Below are 16,003 nucleotides of genomic sequence, written 5' to 3'. Positions count from 1 at the left end.
TGGACGGCCATTCTCTTACCGAAGCACACCACACGGTTCCGACCAATTCCAGCTTGGTGGCTCCGTACTTTGAGAAACACAAGAATATTTTACGCTCGGACAACCCTGGGAAGCCTGAATCCCGGATTAGGAAGGCCCACATGGAGACTTTCGGCAGTTGGTTGAGAAAACATTTAATGAGTGACAATAAGGTTGTAGATCGGCTGTACATGTTGGCCAAGACACCATCTTCGACTATAACGACTTTCCAAGGGTACGAGATAAATGGGAATACATTTTACACGATCGCCCAAGATAAAAAGAGCACCAACCAAAACAGTGGTGTCCGCTTTGATGCAAGCAACCGAGAATGGGCAAAAGGTCACATATTATGGTTACATAGAGGATATATGGGAACTTGACTATGGACCCTCCTTTAGGGTCCCTTTGTTCCGGTGCAAATGGTTCAAGCTAACAGGAGGTGGGGTAAAGGTGGACCAGCAATACGGAATGACAATGGTGGATTTCAACAATCTTGGTTATCTTGACGAACCATTCGTCCTAGCGAAAGATGTCGCTCAGGTTTTCTATGTGAAGGACATGAGTAGCAAACCGAGGAAACGGAAAGATAAGAAAACGATCGAGTACATCATGCGATGATCCAAAGCGCCACATTGTTCTTTCAGTGGAAAAGAAACATCGTGGGAGTGGAGGACAAGACGGACATGTCGGAAGATTATAATATGTTTGCTGAAATTCCGCCCTTCAAAGTGAACACCGACCCAAGCATTAAGTTAAATGATGAGGATGCTCCATGGATACGGCACAATCGTAAGCAAGCGGGGACACAAGGGAAGAAATGATGTGTAATAATTTATTGTACCAAACTTTGTTGAATGAATCATGTGAATTATATTACCCGTGATGTGTTTGGTGTCCATTTTCGAATGATTCAATTGACTCAAGATAGCACCGATGATACATGAAATTTGGAGTGACTAAGTCATACTCCTGCATACATGAAATTTGGAGTGACTAAGTCATACTCCTGCATATAGGAAATTTGGAGTGACTAAGTCATACTCCTGCATACATGAAATTTGGAGTGATTTAGTCATACTCCTGCCTAGGCGTATAATATGCATACTCGTAGTCTTCATAGCCGCCGCCGTTGTACTCGGTAGTCGTCGCCTTCTAAGTTGCCGGCGTCGTCGTCGCCGCTGTCGTCGCTGTCGTCGGGCGGCGCTCGTGGCTCGAACCGAGGGTAGCGCAGGCGGGGGATATCGCCGGCCGTGATGTAGTCCATGATGCTCGCGGAGTCCGGCCGTACCACCATAGCCGACGGCCGGCCTCGTGGAAGTTTCCGGGAGGCAGACCGTCCTCCTCATACCCGGCGAGCGCCCTCTCACGCCGATTGATGAAGAAGGCGTCCCAAGTATGCTCGGTTATCGGGATGCCGGCGGGGATTCATCCGCTGCTCCGGCGTGAGGTCGAGGTAGTAGTGGTTCGTGATGGCCGCCCGGCGCGCGCACCCCGAGGGACGGGAGGGACCGGCACGCCGCCGGCGCTTAGGCTCCAGCCGGCAGGGACGCGGTAGCCCGGAGGGCAAGGCTAGTTCGAGGCGCAAAGCTCCTCCACTCGCCGGTAGGTTAGAGTGGGTGCGGTGGAAGCCATGAGAGAGTGATGAGAGATTGTAGAGATGTGATGTCGGCCAAGCCGGGCTACCTATATGTAGTGACAAATGGCGGGAAAAATGGGAGCGGGAAGACAGGAGGCGGGAAGAAAGAGGCGGGGAGAAAGTGGCGGGAAGAAATTGGCGGGAAAAAATTGGCGGGAAGAAAGAGGCCGGAAGAAATTGGCGGGAAACAATTGGCGGGAAGAAAGAGGCGGGAAGACGGGGAAGAAATGGCGGGAAGACGAGGAGGGAAGAGGGGGTCGGCGGAAAGAGGCGGGAAGAGGGGGCCAACGAACTTTTGAATTGAATTAGTTTTATTTTTATGAATTTTTGATAATTTGTATTTTTAAATTTTTGAATTGAATTAGTTTTATTTTTCTGAATTTTTTGATATATTATTTGTATTTTTAAGATTTTGAATTGAATTAGTTTTATTTTCATGAATTTTTTGATATATTATTTGTATTTTTAAGATTTTGAATTGAATTAGTTTTATTTTTATGAATTTTTTGATATATTATATGTATTTTAAACATTTTGAATTGAATTAGTTTTATTTTTATGAATTTTTTGATATATTATATGTATTTTTAACATATTGAATTGAATTAGTTTTATTTTTCTTAATTTTTTGATATATTATTTGTATTTTTAACATATTGAAATGAATTAGTTTTATTTTTCTGATTTTTTTGATATATAATTTGTATTTTTAAAATTTTGAAATGAATTAGTTTTATTTTTCTGATTTTTTTGATATATTATTTGTATTTTTAAGAATTTGAATTGAATTAGTTTTATTTTTCTGATTTTTTTGATATATTATTTGTATTTTATGATTCTGAAATGAATTAGTTTTATTTTCTGAATTGAAAAAGAAAAGTAATTTGAAAAAAGACCTTTGCCAACCGCGACTAAAGGGTCCTTCTGCGCGGGAACGAAAAACCCGGCGAAAAAACCCTTTAGTCGCGGTTGGTCTGGCCAACCGCGACTAAAGGGTACCCTTTAGTCGCGGGTCGCGTCCCCAACCGCGACTAAAGGGTCCTCCCTATAAAAGGTCGCGGCGCGAACGGCCCGCTCATCTTCTTCCTCCGCCGAACAGAACGCCCAGACGAACCGACGAAGACGACGCGCCCAGACGCCGTCAGGCTGCCCAGACGCGCCCTCGCCGACCGCCGACCGCCGACACCGCCGCCCCCGCCGAACTCGTCGTACGTCGCCGCGCCGTCGGCCGCCGCCTCCTTCTCTTCTTTCCCGCGCGCGCGTCGCGCGCTGCTCCGGATCCGAAAGAAACCGCCGCCGGCCGCTGTGCCACGCCCGCCCCGACTGTGCCGCCCCCGGCCCACTCCTCCCTCTCGCCCACGGCGCCGCCGCCGCCTAGCTCGCTCGCCCGCCGGCGCCGGCGCGCCTGCCGCGCGTGCACGCGCGCGCCCCTCTCTCTGTTGACAGAGAGATCGTGCAGTGTGGGGCGCCGGCCGCTTTTTTTTTTAGTTTTTTAGTTTTTTTTTTTAATTTTAACTAGTTAATTAGTTTTAGAAAACGGTAAAATTTGATAATTAACAAAAAAGTAAAACTTGACAAAAAAGTAAAACTTGACAAAAAAGTTAAAAGTTAAAAAAAGTAAAACTTAATTGACATGCACCCCGCGGGTATACGGAGAGGGGGCAGCGAGGGGGGCGGCGATGCGCCGCCCCCCTCGCCGCCCCCTCCGTATATGTGCGGGCTTTTTTTTGTTTCGCAGCGACGGGGCGGCGCCACCGCCACCGCCGCCCCTTTCGCCACCGCCACCGTGCCGGTCTCTCTCTCACCGTCCGTGCTCCTTGCCGCCCTCCTCCTCTCCCCTTCCCGCGCGCCGCCGGCCGGCCCTCTCTCTCTCACCGCGCACGCGCCGGCCTCGCGTGTAATATGTAACAAATATGTAATATGTAACAAAATTTAACAAAAATTTACACATGTAATAGACTTAATGTAACTAAAATTTTACTTAACAAAATTTAGACTTAATGTAACTAAAATTTTACTTAACAAAATTTAGACTTAATGATCAAAATTTTACTTAAGAAAAATTAGACTTAATGATCAAAATTTTAACTTAAGAAAAATTAGACTTAATGATCAAAATTTTAACTTAACATTTTATTTGGTATCGAGAGGGGGCGGCGAGGGTTATGTGTCCTCGGCACCGCCACCGCCCTCTCGGTCACCGCCACACCGGTCTCTCGGTCACGAGGTCGATCGTCCTCATATACACATCTAATACACGCGTCCCCCCTCTCGCCTCCCTCGTCGCCCTCTCTCTTTATATGTAGAAGAGATGTGATAATGCTGGCATATACACAATTAATTTGTTTTGACTACATGTTTTCAGGACTGACATATGGCGGACGATAGAGCTGACCCGATTCTGGACAACTATGATCCGGACGCTGAAGACCATATGTTCGGCATCATAAAAGGCGATATTCCATTTGTGTCGACCGGAGAAGAAGAAGATGATATCTCTTCTTATCTGAACCTTGAGGGTGAAGATGAAGGGCGCCGTCAGCAAGATGATGCCGAAGAAACGTCGATAAACGACGATCTTCAATTGGAAGTAGCAACCACCTCCGGCGCCGAGGTATATATATATATACATATTGAGCGTCTGGTGATACAACTAACTGATTTGAATAAATGTGTGTGTACTAACGCGCGCGACTCTCTTTCTTATTTTAGCCCTCGGCCGGATCGTCGAAAAAATCGAGTACGTCGTCAAAGCGTGGCGCAACCAAGACGATGAAAGCAGGAGAAACATGCACCATCGATGTTGTCGACGAAGCAACCGGCAGGCCGCCGGAGCCCAGCAAGAACGCCACCAAGTTTGTCGGCCAATGCGGAGCCGTTGTTAGAGACAACGTCTCGATCACCCGCCAGGAGTGGAATGAGCCAAAGAAGGCACGTGTTGGTTTCACTTTTGTCGATAAGAGAGAAAAAAAGATTGCTTCAACAAGCTTATGGAACATTTCGTTCTACCTCCGGAATACCGCAAATACGATGAGGAGGGTAACAAGATTGCGGAAAACAAGAAGAGGCGCAAGCTAGTCAAACAGTTCGCTCTTTCTAGGATGGCCAACGCATTCCGGAAATACAAGCAAAATCTAGCCCATGACTTTGTCAACCAGGGCAAGACTCCGGATTTCAAAGGACAATATGAGAAACTGCAACATGATTGGCCAGAATTTGTGAAGCAAAAGAAATCGGAGCAGTTCCTTGAACTATCGAAAAAAATAAGGAAAATCCGGCCAAGAAGGAGTACAATCATAAAATGGGGCCAGGAGGGTATCACTTTTGGCAGCCTAGGTGGGAGAAGATGGAGAACGAGCTGAGGGCGCGAGGAATCCGTCTAGGTACGGAGGGATGGGACCCAAGGGCCAAAAGCTGGTGGTACGGGCATGGGGGATCGCTGAACCCGGAGACAGGGGAGTGTGTTTACCAGGGCAAAATAATTACACCCACCAAAAAGCTTATTGAGGCAATGAGGGATGCTCAAGAGGGGAGGATCAAGTTCAACAGAGAGAACGACGCCCTGACAAAAGCCCTCGGGAATCCTGAACACGGAGGACGTGTACGAGGCATGGGGCCCATTCCGTGGAAAATAGGGTTCCCCCAGAACGATGACCCGTACGGTTACAGAAGACGTAAGAGAAAGATGGATCGGGAAAAAGATGTTGTGGCGCAGTTGGTAACGGAAATGGATATGATGAAGAAAACCGTGAGTGTACTAGTAGCCGAAAGAGAGGCAGCTCGGGCGCAGCGTGAAGATCATCCAATGGATCTCGGAAGCCAGCAGCGGAGAAGAAGCAGCGTGGCTTCCACGGAGGCCTCACCGGCTGGTGCACCGACGATAGAAATTACTGCACCGGAGCCTCTGGTGGTCGAAATTACTGCACCGGAGCCTCCTCGCTACCCCGTGGACGATATAAAGGAGATGAAAGCATGTCATCTGTATTATCCTATCGGGAACATGTCCATGAAGGTAGCCATCGGCAGTGCTTTACCACCTGGAGCACTCCACCACAACAACCCCATTCAAGATGGCTATGCTCGTGTCACGGTGGAGGAGATAGTCCAAGGGTTTGAGGACCCGGACATTAACATTGCTACACCCGAAGGGGTGAAAAGACTTGGAGATGTCAAGCGCCAGTTCATTCTATGGCGAAGAAATTTATCAAGTTTCCGGTGCGAGGCGCCAACAAGTGCACCCCCGTACGGTGGTGGTGGTGGCGGTGGCGGTGACGGTGGCGGTGGCGGTGGCGGTGACGGTGGCGGTGGCGGTGACGGTGGCGGTGGTGCTTCGCCTAATACACCTCATTCACGTCAGCCGACGCCGCCCCCCAGTCCTCGTCCGGCGGGTGATCAGACACCGGTACCGCCCCCCAATCCACCTCCGGCGAAGAAGCGGAAGCAGTCCTCGGGTTATTAACCCGGACCCTTATGTACCTAGAACCACAAAGATACCAGAGCCATCACTGAAGCCTCTCATCCCGAGGCCTTGGGAACTTAGTGTCGAGGAAAATGCAGCGGCCGTGGCTGCTCAGCATGAGAAATGGAAGGAGGAGTGCAAGAAGAAAAGAGAGGGCGAGCCCAAGCCAGTATATTCTGACAAGCAAAAGCAGTGGGCTAAGTCATTTTTGAACACACCGTCCCAAGCCGCGAAGAATCTGCCTGACGACTATTTACGTGAACTTCGTAGGCAAGCACTCGCGTTCAAGAGGAACCAAGAGTTGGCGGAGAAGAAAGCCTTGGAGGACGAGGCCGAGACAAAATTAGAAAGGGGAAAGAAGTTGCCCAGCTCGGGGAACAAAGTAAACAATCGATCGCCCCACTCATAGTGCAAGCCGCCGGTCCGGATGCCCCCGATATCATAGCAGCTGCGGCAGCACATGGATTGACTGTAGAAAGTGCCAGAGAACAAGCGGCCGACTTAGGTATCACTCTTCGTGCACTGTTAGGCCTTGATGAGGCGCCAATGAAGGACGTAGTATTTACATATGTGAAGAATGGCCCTCTCATCGAGCCTGCGCAGGAAGAGGATCTACCTTGACAAATGAAAGGTCTGCTAAATTGGTACAAGGGTTACATAAAACATAAAGACGCCAAAGACTATATCTATGCGGAAGTTAGATATGAGCATCACTTCAAACGTTACTGGGTACAAATTCCTCTGAGTGAATTGTTCCAGCTGTTCAATCTGCGCGACCTCGACAAATCTATCATCAGTTGCTACGTTCTGTAAGTGATTTATTAATTTCTACCCCATCTCGTTCATTGCCTGCACTATATAGGAAGCTCAAATGGGGCACCAAGGAGCATGGGCACCAAGCATCCTCACTGTAGATCAGGTATCAAGATTGTGCCACTCTAATGGGTATCAGATTGTTGGGTCGACCCGTTAGCAGAGATTGTTGTAGAAAAAATTGCATGCATGATATACTATAGGAGAGAGAGAATGATCTTTCCAATTTAAAATATTGTTGCCTTGTTTGTCGTTCACTAGGTATTAGGACGCTGGTTTCCTTTTTTTAAAAATCGCCCATGATCACTATGATACGTAATTCAAGGTATGTGTCAAATTCAGCCTTGAAGAAAGGTGGAATGTTTAGTCATACCGATACTATTAAATGATTGTTAATCTTTTAGCCATATGAGCTGGTTATTAATGAGACGTGACTGACAAATAAAATGAGGTGATTATGTTCGTTTGAAAACATCTGACTGGGTATGTTAATTAATTTACCTAATTCATAAATTTTCACATACCTAATTTTGCATACCTCATTATGTTAAGTAAGCATAAAAATGGATACCAGAATTTTCGGCATGATGACAATATTGATCGTTCGGCCATATTAATTTGACATAAACCAACCTAATTTAAGGGTGCCAGATTATTGAGCTTTAAGACGTTAGTTAATGGCTGATTGGTTTTTGGTCTTTAATATACCGTTCTATGAAAAAATAAATTATGAAGTTTGTCAATGAACGTGTCTACCTTCTTCCTATCATTGCATCTGAAAAATTTAAGTATAAACAGGTATAGGAAAAAACAAGTTACTAATGTGTTCAAGAAATCAGTCACTTAAATGCATTAGAGTTCCTTTCGCTGCCTTGTTCTGAGCATCGATATCTTGACTATAGTTTTAATCTGGGTATATGGGTATGTGATACCTGTTGAAATGTTGGTAAAAGATAGTATATCTCAAAACCAAAACAGAAATTGCGTCAAATGGTTACCATTTCCAGGTATCGACATTGCATACTCAGGTCGTATGATACCTAGTCGCTTAATTATTAGATGAATTCAACTATCGATACTTGAAGGATTTGCATAGGTAAACATACCTGGGGATAAATTTTGTCGGAAGTGCTTGTCCTTGTCATGCTGATTTTAAGGTATTATGGTGAGGTATGCTTACATTTACGAGGTATTTTCATCGGATACATTTCTAGGTACAAGGTATCGATATCACATACTTAGGTCGTATGATTAACGTTCCCTTTGCATGATGATGAAGACTTATGTCGTGTTATACTGGCTGGGATTCGATCATGCACACCCATGTTTTTTCCGACCGTTTTGTTCGGGAGGACTGAGAGTCAAGGTACCGGTATTGTCCGAGGAGTATGAGAGTATTTGTAGGTATCGTGGTATTGTCCGAGGAGTACGATAGCTCATGAGGATACCGCATGGTATCCAGGTCTCGAGGTATCGAGGTATTGAGGAATTCTCCAGGGATACCAAGAGGTATGAGCATGTGTTGGACATACCGATATCTAAATTTGGAGAATTGTCATTAACTTTTTTCATATCATACTTAAAGTACCAGCATCAAGGTATCCAAGGTACCGGTATGTGAGTTATGAGCATATCTAGGTACCTGAGTTATGAGGTATCTAGGTATGATGATACCGACACCTAACTTTTGTCATATCATACCTTAGGTATGAGGTATCTAGGTATGATGATATGGACACCTAACTTTTATCATATCATACCTTAGGTATGAGGTATCTAGGTATGATGATAAGTTTGGATATGTAGTATATAGTTTTCATTTTATTTGTGAAAAATAAGCGTGTCATGTGCTCGGGTATCTATGGTAGCTAGTATAGTTGGGTATGATACCTCGGATATCTATATCTATTTTAATTGGATAATCTTAGGTATATCTCTATGAGAACCATAGAAATATGCTATCAAATCATATCTATGATAGAATGACCGGGTATGTGATACAATATAGTTTTCGTTTTATTTGTGGCAATTAGTGTGTTTTTTCTCGGGTTTCGGTGGTAGCTAGTATAACTGGGTATAATACCTCGGATATCAAACCTTGGGTATGTCATTTTTTATGGAAAAATCTTAGATATATCTCTATGACAACCATATAAACATGTGGGTATACTTCTACAGCAAGGTATATCTCTACCTCTAGGTATGATACCTCTATAACAAGGTATATCTCTACAGTTGGGCATGTCTTCTTTATATATAAAAAGTTGGATTTATCTCTATGAAATATTTAGGTATCCTAGTTACGTGCAATATGGAGAGTCTTAGTTTCTCTAACGGTGCTCCCTATTAGGGCGCCAAACATGAAATGAGCACTAGCCTCCCTCCCAATAGGATGTCGAACAACGGTGTGGCCTAATAATTTGTCTGCCACTATATTACGCCGATGTTGACCCATTGGAATCGGAATGGGAGTCCCAGACAGGCGCGGCAAAATGTCGCTACGTAGGATTATGACTGGCGGTACCACACGACAATGACCCAGACGTTCTCCCCACCCTACCACGTTTCTCCCGTGCCAACTCCTACCACACTGGTCACCAAACACCGTCGTCCCTATTTTTGATATCGACAGTTAGGAGGCATCTACCTAGCAGCAACGTGTAGCCCTCACCCGCTTTGGTTGCCGCTCTCGACGTAGTTTAGAATAGCTTTGAGCTGGCGCTCTTGCCAGATGTCGTTGGAGATGCTCTTTAGGTTCTTTTCAAGTGTATATGAGATACCTAACAACAAAAGTGTATGCAAACTCTTATCTGGGTATGATAAATGTTAGACATATCGTTATCTAGGTGTTGGATAGCTTGCTAGATTGTTTGGTGTTTACCCTAGGTATGGGATACCCACCGACGAAACACATGTATGGGGTATCTTCATTTATACCTTATATAGGCATATACTTGGGGTATCTGTCTCTATTTTAATTATAGGTACAGGTATGTCTCCAGTAAGGTATATACTTGCATGAAATTTCATATTTTAGGTATGCCAACTTAGGTATATACATATACGTACCAAGAGATATCTATGATATAGATACATTTTTTTTTGCGCAGTAGGAAATGATAATATTACTTGCAAGACCTATTACTTTATCAAAATAGTAATGGAAAATGCAATGTTTATTTTTTTGGCCTTTCTAGAGATGTTCACGAATAATTTGGACAATATTGCAAATACATGAAACAAGACGATCCGATCTCAAAAACTGAGCACTTGTGTTACAGTCAATTTCACATGATTTACACATTAACCTCGCCACAACTATAGTGGTAACAACTTCTTCTAAACAATTCTATCTGTCGTGGTGCCTGCACAACAATGGACTTTTAACCTGCAGATGGTAGAAAATAAGTTCAGTACCTTCCGGTTACAAATCAGTTTAAAAATTCAGCGCATCATGCTCACATAAGATCAAAGAAATTCATCGAGTCTATAAATACAAGAAATAAAAAAACATGCATGGTTCAAAGATAGAGAGAAGTATGCTTGAGTTTGCAGATTAGATGAAAGTGTGGGTCGATTAGGCTCAAGATTTTTTTTGGAAATGCAGCATACGTAGCTGGTTCAAAATGAATAAAGATATTGTTTACATCCATCTTTCCCAAGGATTGATTAATTTATTCTAGGACATACCTGATCCAGCAATTAGCACACCTTATGAGCACGAGTACCATGAAACCTGCATTAGAAAGACAGAATATTCGAGAGATATTTGGGGGTGACTAGTTCCTGTTTTGACACCATACCACGAGTTAGGGCGACCGCCGAAGGAAGGACATCAATGTCGGCAACCGCGAGTATGGCGAGAAACGCCACAGCTTCCGACGACCATGATTCCACGAGCCGCGATGATGATGATAAACTGCTCAAACGAACAAGACAACACAGCCACTTCTAAATCAGAGTACGCACATCCGGAGTCGCTGCTACGGTCAAAACACACACTACGATGTTTCAGAAAAGCATGGCCAAACAATCACAGCCCCAATACATACCTCGGCCAAGAAGAATTTGGAGACATTTTGAGTCGTCCTTCACTCTGTCTAGACAAGGATGTGATGCAAAAACGTGGAGCATGAATTACGTTCCTTATTGGCACCTATTAAATAGCGAGGAGATATGAGTTCAAAAATAACCAGAAAAGGCAAGAGATCACTATCCTTATTGGCACGAAAATCATGGCTGATTGATAAACAATAAACGGGCCGGCATGCTTTTTGTATGGCAAGAGATCACTATCCTCATTTTTTCATACCGGGTATCTAAAATCTGCAATAACGGTGCATGCATGCAAAACCGAAAATGGAAATATTTTGGAATCATCCATTGGAGCTGCCATGCAAATCAAATATGGAAATATTTATAAATTGCCGGTTCATGCTACAATGTTGGGTTCATTGACCCACACATCGTTAATTCATATGTGTTAGAACACCACCCCGCCGACGTGGAGGAAGACCTGTGGCGGTTTATTAGAAAACAGCAACAGAAAAGTGATATTCTATTTCCTTACCATTTTGGGTGAGTGTTTCTGTCTTGAGCACATTCTCTTTTGTTTACTCCATGCATGGTATGTGGCTAATCGATGAGTTATGCATGACTGTGCATGTATCGTGTCCGCAGGTTCCACTGGATTCTTATGGTAATTAAAGTTCAGACCTCCTCAGTTCTCGTCCACGACTCTCTGAATATGGATCCGGCGCTTTGGGGCGACATGAGAAAAATGATGCAAAAGTAATTATTTTCATTCATTTGCGCTCTATATCGATCGGCCTATTTCGTTCATCATTTCCTAATATCAAGTAACTAATTAATAACTCTCTTGTTTATTTAATTTTCTTTGCCTCGTAGGGTTTGGAGACGGTTCGTAGATACCAAGGTCGGTGAATTCAAAAAAGAGCTACATTTTAAAATGGCAGTGCGGACGACCGGGGATACTCAGCCACCGGGGACCAATCTATGTGGATACTATGTTTGTGAGAGGATCCGGAGATACTGCAATGAGCGGGACCAGAACTCGTGAGAACAACATCCTGAGGAATAACCTCCGGAAGACGCTTAGTCCAGAAGCTCGCTTCCGACCACTTCAAGAGGAACTAGCTGGATGGTTGGCGAGGGAAGTCATCGATCCTAGAGGAGAAACCTATTACGATGACGTAGAACTTTATATGCACCAGAATTTGTAACTAACTTGTTCAAAATTGTATATGGTCATCCGATATTGAATATATATTGTATATGGTCATCCGATATTGAATATATATTGTATATTCCTCTTGAATTCTTTTTGGTTCTAATTTCAAATTTGTTTGAAATTGTACATTCATATGCATGTATGTATACAGTACCGTAGAATATGTGAAACTCCTTCAAAATTAAAACCCAAAAGAAATAAAATAATACAAATTAAAAAGAAACCAGATTTAGGGGAGGGGGGCTAAACCCTAAACCCCGTGGAGGCCTTTAGTCGCGGTTGGCCAGAAGAACCGCGACTAAAGGTCCTCCGCCCTGGCGCTCGCTCGCGGCCCACGTGGACGGGCCTTTAGTCGTGGTTCGTAAGGAACCGCGACTAAAGGGGGGGCCTTTAGTCGCGCTACTTTGGTCGCGGTTGCGCCACCGCGACTAATGGCAGTTGCCAACCGCGACCAAAGCCCCTTTTTCCACCAGTGTATATTAGAATGAAGGATCGCATTGTATAATGATTTTACTGAGAAAGTACCATCTACATGTAGATTCCATCTGAATTTGTCCGGTCACGTCGATAGTTGTATATCTTCTAACCGGTGAATTAAGGAATTCTATGCCACTAGCCTTTGCCCAAGTAAAACTCGTCTGAACATCACATTCGAAGGTGAGCTAGCCAAAGATAATAGTAAGTCAAGACAAAAGTCTAGAGAGAGCGAGAGATGGTGACTAACTGACCTTTGCCTTGTGGTTGGACACTGTGGTGGGGCGCTTGATGTCCATGCCGTGGCTCCCGGCGTAGTAGAGTTCCTCGGTTAAACACCTGTGTGTGTAGTAATCATGGTCATAAATTCAGACAATCAGTGTATTTTTTCGTAAGGTGGAATGTGCACATTTAAAGTACTGGGAAAAAGAACAGCAAGCAAAGGGTCTCTGACTTTTTTTTTTGTATCTAGACGCGATTTATTTTTTGATGTAAAGGTATCTACTCCCCAGCTCCATTTCATAGAAAATAAGCCTCCAAGTTTCTTACAAATCTAAAGAGTTACTACCAGTAAGCAAAACAAGTTTAACACATAAACCAGAGTCTAAGAACGAGAACCAAAACGCTACTACATAAAACAGCTGCCATTTTTTAGTGTATAGATGTACTCCGCATCTAAATCTAGACAAATCTACAACATCATATTTAGGACGGAAAGGGAGTGTGTATTTTTTTTGTAGGGAGAAATAAGAGTACGGGCACATTTAAAGCACTAGGAAGAAAGAAGAACAAGCAAAGGGTCCCTGCCTTTTTGTAGGCTCCCTCCTGCTGCCACCAAAGTACAACAAGAAACGGTTATTAGAGTATCTCGAGTCGCGTCCCCCAAACCGTCTCCCAAACCGGCCGCGTTGGACCAAAATCGCTTCCAGCCGCGTCACCCAAAGCCGGCGCGGTCCGATACGGTGTCCGGCGCCCCGAGCCCGTCCCCGTCCCACAGGGGACGCACCGGGAACGCCGGACATAACGAAAAGCGAGGCAAAGCGACGCGGGCCCGACGCGTCAGCGACTCATTCAAGTTTGGACCTAACCGCCGCCTACCTCGCGACGGAAGTTATTCGCGTGCAGTGACACACGACGGCATCTTTGCCTTTATGGCGACGGAGGGGCAGGCGAGACGTCTCGTCGGTGCTGCCGAGCCTCCACGCGTCGCTGGCGTTCGCACGCCACCGCCCGTTCCCGCGCTTTCTTCCCGTCTCTTCTCGCCTCTTCCCGTGTTTTCTTCCCGACGCCGTAGTCTATAGAAGACCCTCCCGGCTCAATGGCAGCCACCACTGCCGCCGGCACCCCTTTCTCCACCACAAGCACAGTCCTCGTCGCTCCACCGTCGTCTCCTCCACCACCAGTTGGCAATGGCGAACCGCCCTGGCGATGCCCAGTTCCCTCCACCGTCATCTTCTCCAGCACCACCTCCACCACCGGATTCGCAGTTCGGCATCGATGTTGCCGCCCGTGAAGAGCGGCGGCGGCGAGGGATGGAGAATTGGCGTGCACATCGTCAGAAGCGGCGTGAGGCGGCGCACGTGGTGGATGTAGCGGCGTTCGCCGCCCCTGGCCACGCAGCTGCCGAGAGCGCGGCGGCAGCAGCGTGGCAGGAGGAGGCGCTAGCGGACACCATTGCGGCGTTCGATGCCTCCATGGAAGAGGAGGCGCGGCGGCGCCGGACGGAGGAGATGAGCCGGCGGTGGGATGATGAGCGCCGGCGCCAGCGCGAGGAGCGCGAGGCGCAGTACCGTGAACGGCGGGTGGCGATCCAGCGCCGACGGCGGGAGTCGCTCGAGCGCCAGCAGCAGCTGGCGGCGGAGGAGCGTCAGCAGCGGGAGGCGGCGCTGGCGGCAACGGAGGCGGCCTGGAGGAGGTGGGCGGACGAGTTGGCGGCGGAGACCGACGCGTTGGTTGTGGCGATAATGGAGGCGCCAACAGATAAGGAGGAAGCGCCAATGGAGGAGGAGGAGGCCGAGGCGGAGGAGGAGGAGACCGAGGTGGAGGAGGACGAGGACGACGAGTTCGAGTGGTCTGATAACCCACAAGTATAGGGGATCGCAACAGTCTTCGAGGGAAGTATTACCCAATTTATTGATTCGACACAAGGGGAGACAAAGAATACTTGAAAGCCTTAACAGCGGAGTTGTCAATTCAGCTGCACCTGGAAACAGACTTGCTCGCAAGAGTTTATCAGTAGTAACGGTTTTATAGTAGTAGCAGTGATGAAATAACAGCAGCAGAGTAACAAAGACAGCAGTAGTGATTATAGTAAACAGCAGGATTAAAATACTGTAGGCACGGGGACGGATAACGGGCGTTGCATGGATGAGAGAAACTCATGTAACAATCATAGCAGGGCATTTGCAGATAATAATAAAACGGTGTCCAAGTACTAATCAATCAATAGGCATGTGTTCCAATTATAGTCGTACATGCTCGCAATGAGAAACTTGCACAACATCTTTTGTCCTACCAGCCGGTGGCAGCCGGGCCTCAAGGGAAACTACTGGATATTAAGGTACTCCTTTTAATAGAGTACCGGAGCAAAGCATTAACACTCCGTGAACACATGTGATCCTCACATCACTACCATCCCCTCCGGTTGTCCCGATTTCTGTCACTTCGGGGCCATTGGTTCCGGACAGCGACATGTGTATACAACTCGCAGGTAAGATCATAAACAACGAATATCTTCATGAATCAATAACATGTTCAGATCTGAGATCATGGCACTCGGGCCCTAGTGACAAGCATTAAGCATAACAAGTTGCAACAATATCATAAAAGTACCATCTACGGACACTAGGCACTATGCCCTAACAATCTTATGCTATTACATGACCAATCTCATCCAATCCCTACCATCCCCTTCGGCCTACAGCGGGGGAATTACTCACACATGGATGGGGGAAACATTGCTGGTTGATGGAGAGGCGTTGGCGGTGATGGCGGTGATGATCTCCTCCAATTCCCCGTCCCGGCGGAGTGCCAGAACGGAGACTTCTGGCTCCCGCGACGGAGTTTCGCGATGTGGCGGCGTTCTGGAGGGTTTCTGGCGACTTCGACTTCTCCCCCGGCGTTTTTAGGTCGAGGCGAATAAGTAGTCCGAAGGAGGGCGTCGGAGGCCGGCCGAGGGGGCCACACCACAGGGCCGCGCGGGCCCCCCCTGGGCCGCGCCGCCCTATGGTGTGGGGCCCTCGGGCCTCCACTTCAATTGCCCTTCTGCTCCGTTAGTTTCCTCGGGAAAATAGGGCCTTCTGCATAAATTCCGAGGTTTTTCCCGAAAGTTGGATTTCCGCACAAAAAC

At 46.4% G+C, this 16,003-nt stretch overlaps 1 protein-coding gene across 1 annotated transcript in view; it reads right to left on the bottom strand.

Annotated features, from left to right (window-relative positions):
* Window positions 1-16,003, bottom strand: part of LOC124675628 (probable trehalose-phosphate phosphatase 3) — a 40,436-nt gene that overhangs the window by 12,431 nt on the left and 12,002 nt on the right. Inside the window, exon 4 of the mRNA XM_047211694.1 lies at window positions 12,909-12,984. Within this exon, the coding sequence (XP_047067650.1) occupies window positions 12,909-12,984 (76 nt within the window). The remainder of the gene's footprint in view (window positions 1-12,908; window positions 12,985-16,003) is intronic.

This window comes from Lolium rigidum, chromosome 7 (assembly GCF_022539505.1).
Source record: "Lolium rigidum isolate FL_2022 chromosome 7, APGP_CSIRO_Lrig_0.1, whole genome shotgun sequence".
NCBI classification, from domain to species: Eukaryota; Viridiplantae; Streptophyta; class Magnoliopsida; order Poales; family Poaceae; genus Lolium; species Lolium rigidum.
Note: the sequence above shows the minus strand (reverse complement) of the source record. Positions and strands in the feature narration are given on the sequence as shown.